A 5,020-nucleotide genomic window follows, 5' to 3' on the forward strand; every position below is an offset into this window, starting at 1 on the left:
CACCTTCCTAGCTTGTTCCAGCATCAACACTAAGCCTAAAGTCCAAAGTCTCATCTGAATAGCATTTAATCAGCTCTGGGTGAGACGCAAGGTATTCTTGATTCATTTCATCCTGAGGCAAAATTGCCCTCCAGCTGTGCGGGGACAGGCTCAGCATAGGCCAGTGGTCGGCAAACTCATTAGTCAGCAGAGCCAAATATCAACAGTACAACGATTGAAATTTCTTTTGAGAGCCATTTTTAAAACGTAAATTATATAGGTAGGTACATTGTTATTGACTTAATTAGGGTACTCCTAAGGCTTAGGAAGAGCCACACTCAAGGGGCCAAAGAGCCGCATGTGGCTCGAGAGCCGCAGTTTGCCAACCACGGGCATAGACCTTCCCCTTCCAAAAGGGAGGACAGGAAATAAGGAAGGTGATGGGTCCCAAGGGAGTCTAAATCCTCGCAAGGCCAACACCAGGAGATCTTAAGGCTCAACCATCATCCTCTTCGGCTTGATGATCTGCCCTTTGGTCCCAGTGGGGTGATCAGCCAGGCCCTGCTGGGCAGGGGTCATGCCCTCACAGTTCTGCTGCGTGTCCCCCAGCGTTGGCCTGTGGAAAGCAAGCCTGTGGGCCCTCCTTTTGAAACGGGGGGCAGCCCTGAGGCTCTGAATGGCCTCTGGGGTCATTCTCCTCTTGCTGGAAGAACGGTGGTGTTCCCGGCAGAGTAGCGCTGTGGTTCCATCCCGTAAAATCCAGGAAGTCCGGCAGCCTGCCTCGTCCCATCCCCGCTCCTCCTCCTCAGCTCACCCTGTCAGTGCTCCTGGTAGGGCAGCCGATCCCATCCCCGGTTCACGCCCACACTCATCTCCTTGTGGTCGCTCGGCCGCACCCTGGGGTTCTCTTCTGGAGACACTTGCTTAGTTTTTGCAGCTTGCACAGGCGGGGGAGTCTCCAAATCTGTACATTCTAGTCATTTTTGCTTAATAAGGTCACCTTCAAGTCATGACTCTCTTACATTTCACTCTAAGCAGTCAGGAGGGGCCAAGCCATTCCTTCCACACTTTGCTTAGAAATCTCCTTGGCTAACACCAGGTTCATCACCTGTAAACTGGACCTTCCACAAATACTGGAACATGAACACAGCTTAGCCGAGTTCCTTGCCACCGTATTACAAGGACTGCCTGTCCTTCAAATAGCACGCTCCTCATTTCTGCCCCAGACCTCAGAATGGCCTTTACCACCCAATTTCTACCAACATTCTGGACACGATTATGTCTCTTCTCTAAAAGGCGGGAGCTTTCTCCACAGCTCTTCTCCGTCCATTATGAGCCCTTCCCAGAATTGCCTTTAAAAGTCCCTTTAGGACAATCTCGGCTTCTTCTAGTGTGCATCTCAAAGCTTTCCAGTCTCGACCCATCACCTGGTTTCACAGCTGTTTCAGCATCTTTTGGTTTTTGCTGTAGCAGCACCACTTCTGGTGCCCATTCCTGTCTGAGTCAGGGCAGGCTGCTATCACAACGTGCCGCAGACCCGGTGGCTGTGGGAATTCGTCTCTCACGGTTCTGGAGGCTGGAAGCCTGAGGTCTGGGTGCCAGCAGGGCCGGGTTCTGGTGAGAGCCCTCTCTGGGTTTCAGACTGCTGACTTCTGTTGTGTCCCTCCCTGGAAAGGGAGTGAGCGGGCTCTCTGGCCTCCTTTTATAAGGGCCCTAATCTTGTTCATGAGGGCTCCACCCTCATGATCTAATCACCTCCCTGATGCTCTACCCACTGAGCTAAGTCAGTTAGGGCGAGGGCCCTCTGTCTCGTTCACTGCCAGGGCCCAGCCCTGGTACAGTGCCTGGCACACAGGAGATGCCCAATAACTACCGTGTTCATTCACCGACCGGCTGTGCAAACTATTCAGTGTCCGATACATGTCGTTAGAGTATATGGGGAGTAGATGGGGCCTCGGAGATCACCGAATCCAAATTCAATTTTTTCCTTCTTCTCTTTAGACAAGGAGACGGAGGCTGAGAGGAAGCCAGCGGTGAGGTCACGGAGCCCCAGCAGGTTGCTGGCAGAGCGGACTCGCAGGTCTCAGACAGGCCCTGGCCAGCTGCCCATGGTGCTGACCCTACCAGTGAAGACGGGTCATATGTGGGCTGGCATCCCGGTGAGCACAGCACGGCAAAGGCCACCCTTTCCTCGGGGTGCTGGCCCTCAGGGCCGGTGTCAGTCATGATGCGCCCCAGGTCTGCCTCTCATCCACCACGGAGCCCGCTGACGTGGAAGCGACGCTAAGCCTGCCTGGTCTGGTCTCAGGAGAGGGAGGCGGGAGGAGAGGCCTGTCCATAGCGGCTCCGTGAGGAAGGGCCTGCTCTTTCCCTCCCTGTTGTCTGACCGGCCACACATGTTTCTCCGTAACTTCCATGGCCCCAGGCCTGGGCCTCCAAGTGCTGCTTACACCGACACCTCATTGGCGAAGCCACACCTGCAGGAGAACTGGCGTTTCCAGCCAGGGACTCCACAGGCCAGACCTCCACTCAGCACTCCTGTGTGGCGAGGACCCAGCCAGGGAGCGCTGGCTTTGGGGACAGGGGACAAAGGGAGCTGACCACCTGGAAGAGGAGAGAGGCTTTGCCAAGCCGGGCAGGAGCAGCCGGGTTGCCCACCCTCCGGCCTGTCTGGGGGCTTCTGATGCTGCTGCGCGGGGCTTTCTCCAGGAGGATGCAGAGGTCTGGCACGTGGACGTGAGCGCCAGGCCAGTCCTATGGCCTCAGGACCATGCAGGGCGCTTCCTGCTTCCCTCGGGCCTCGGTGCTTGCTCCAGCCTCCCCCTGGGGAGCAGAGCGGGGTGGGGGGCCCCGTGGTCCTGTAGGAAGGGGCACTTACATTTCTTCTGCAGAATGTTCTGTCTGGCCTTGATGAATGCCAGGATGTCGGAATCCGTCTGGCTGTCTCCGGTGAGGGGGACGGACGAGGCCCGCCTCTCAGGGATGCTGGGGACAACCACAGATCACACTTTACTGCCCCTTATGTTTGGACTCAGCGCTTACCTTTCCCAAGCGCTTTTCCCTTTTCAATGACTCCATGTCACCCAGGAAGCCATGAGAACCAATCGCCTCCTCCTCCCTCCCTCCCCCTTATCTGTGCAGCAGCCATAGCAAACCTTTGCATGCAATTGTGTCATGTCCTCACCACATTCTCCACCCTTCGTCACACCCCCTCTTCCTCATTCCCCAGCTTACCTGAACAAAGCCCATTTGACCTGGGACCTAGCTCCTCCAGCACCCAATAGATGTCATGTGCCTTAGGCTGTCTCCCCAGTGTGTTCCCATCCCCACCACAGCTTAGCCAGTTGTCCCTGAGGCAGAGATAACTATTCTCCCCTCTCTCCTTAAAAACAGAGCCATAATATTTAGCCAAGTAAGCTGCACAGCTAAAAACTACATCTCCCAGGTTCCTTTGCAGCGATGTGGCCAGGTGACCAGGTCCTGGCCAATGAGATTTGTAAGAAGTACTGGAAATCCCCTTAGGAGGGGAGGGAGGGACATATGTGGCCTTCTCCCTCCTCTTTCTCCCTCCAACGTCTCCATATAAAATCTCCCTTAAGAAAATTTAGAGCAATGTGCTCTCCTGGCTTTGCCAAGCTGCCACCCTCACACCTGCCCCTCCACAGCAGGTGACAGTCCCCACTCCCTCCTGTATGTAATAAGGTGTTCATTATCACAAGTCGTCTTTTGTCAGTATTCCAGCTGCAGCTCAGCCAGGAGTGCTAAGGCAGTCACAGCAGGGGGATGGGAGCTGGGGGGGGGGGGGGGGGTGGTCCGTCCTCTCTGGGGACAGGGAGGAGCCTGTGGAGTTCACCCTGGGACACCTTGGGAGGAGAGTGGCACCTGCCAGATGAAGAAGGGCATGCGGGCCTTCTACTCAGAGGGCACAGAGCGGGCGCTGGGAGAGGCCTGGTCCACTGTGTTCAGGCGCCAGGGAGAGGCCTAGAATGAGTGGCTCACAGGCTTGTCAACTCTGTCCTCCCTGCCTGGGGGCTCTACAGGGGCTCACGGCCCATGTTGGGACGGTCCCTGGGCTGGCTCTTTCCTTTAATGGCCCCACGTACATCTATTCACAGGAGACAGGAAGCATCCATACAGGGCCCCAGCGACCCTGGGGGATTCGGGTGCCAGAGCGGTGGCCAGCCCTGGGCTCTGTGTGCGGCCACTGGACAAGGGGCTCCTCAGGCTGTGGGGGAGGCAGACTGATGATTTCCACCCAATTTGCCTACAGGGCGGGCAGTGACAGGCGTGAGAGGGGAAGACCACAGACCTGTCGTCCAGGGAGGCACGAGTGCCCGTCTGCTCCGGGCTGGGCAGGATGGGGGGAGGCGAGGGCAGGATTTTCCTGGTATACACACCGCTGTAAAGACCAAACCCACAGATGAGAAGGTATGGGAGGAGGTTTGCCAGGGAGAAACAAACTCAGGGTCTATGGTTAGGAGCTGTATGGACCGAATCTTTGTGTCCCCTCACCATTCATATATTGAAGCCCTCACCCTCAGTACGGTGCTGTTTGCAATGGGGCCTTTGGAGGTTTAGATGAAATGATGAGGGTGGGGAGACCAGAGCTCTTGCTATCATGTGAAGACACAGCAAGGAACCGGACTCTCCCCAGACTCTGATTCAGCCTCCAGACTGAGAAATAAATGCATTTCTGTGGGGTGTTTGGTGAGGGCAGCCCGAGCGGACTAGGCCAGGAGCCAAGAACCTTGTCGTGAACATCCTAGTCAGGTCAGGCTGCCAGAACAGCAAACCACAGTCTAGGGCAGTGATGGGGAACCTTTTGAGCTCGACGTGTCAGCATTTTGAAAAACCCTAACTTAACTCTGGTGCCGTGTCACATATAGAAATTTTTTGATATTTGCAACCATAGTAAAACAAAGATTTATATTTTTGATATTTATTTTATATATTTAAATGCCATTTAACAAAGAAAAATCAACCAAAAAAAATGAGTTTGCGTGTCACCTCTGACACGCGTGTCATAGGTTCACCATCACTG

The 5,020-nt window shown here is 55.1% G+C and overlaps 1 protein-coding gene across 1 annotated transcript in view; it reads right to left on the reverse strand.

Moving 5' to 3' along the window:
* Nucleotides 1-2,425: 2,425 nt before the first annotated feature.
* Nucleotides 2,426-5,020, reverse strand: part of KIF6 (kinesin family member 6) — a 95,560-nt gene continuing 92,965 nt past the window's right edge. Inside the window, exons 7-9 of the mRNA XM_005873792.2 lie at nucleotides 4,289-4,378; nucleotides 2,858-2,964; nucleotides 2,426-2,550 (exon numbers count right to left, since the gene is read on the reverse strand). Of these exons, the coding sequence (XP_005873854.1) occupies nucleotides 2,426-2,550; nucleotides 2,858-2,964; nucleotides 4,289-4,378 (322 nt within the window). The remainder of the gene's footprint in view (nucleotides 2,551-2,857; nucleotides 2,965-4,288; nucleotides 4,379-5,020) is intronic.

This window comes from Myotis brandtii, unplaced genomic scaffold (genome assembly GCF_000412655.1).
Source record: "Myotis brandtii unplaced genomic scaffold, ASM41265v1 scaffold420, whole genome shotgun sequence".
Classification (NCBI taxonomy): Eukaryota; Metazoa; Chordata; class Mammalia; order Chiroptera; family Vespertilionidae; genus Myotis; species Myotis brandtii.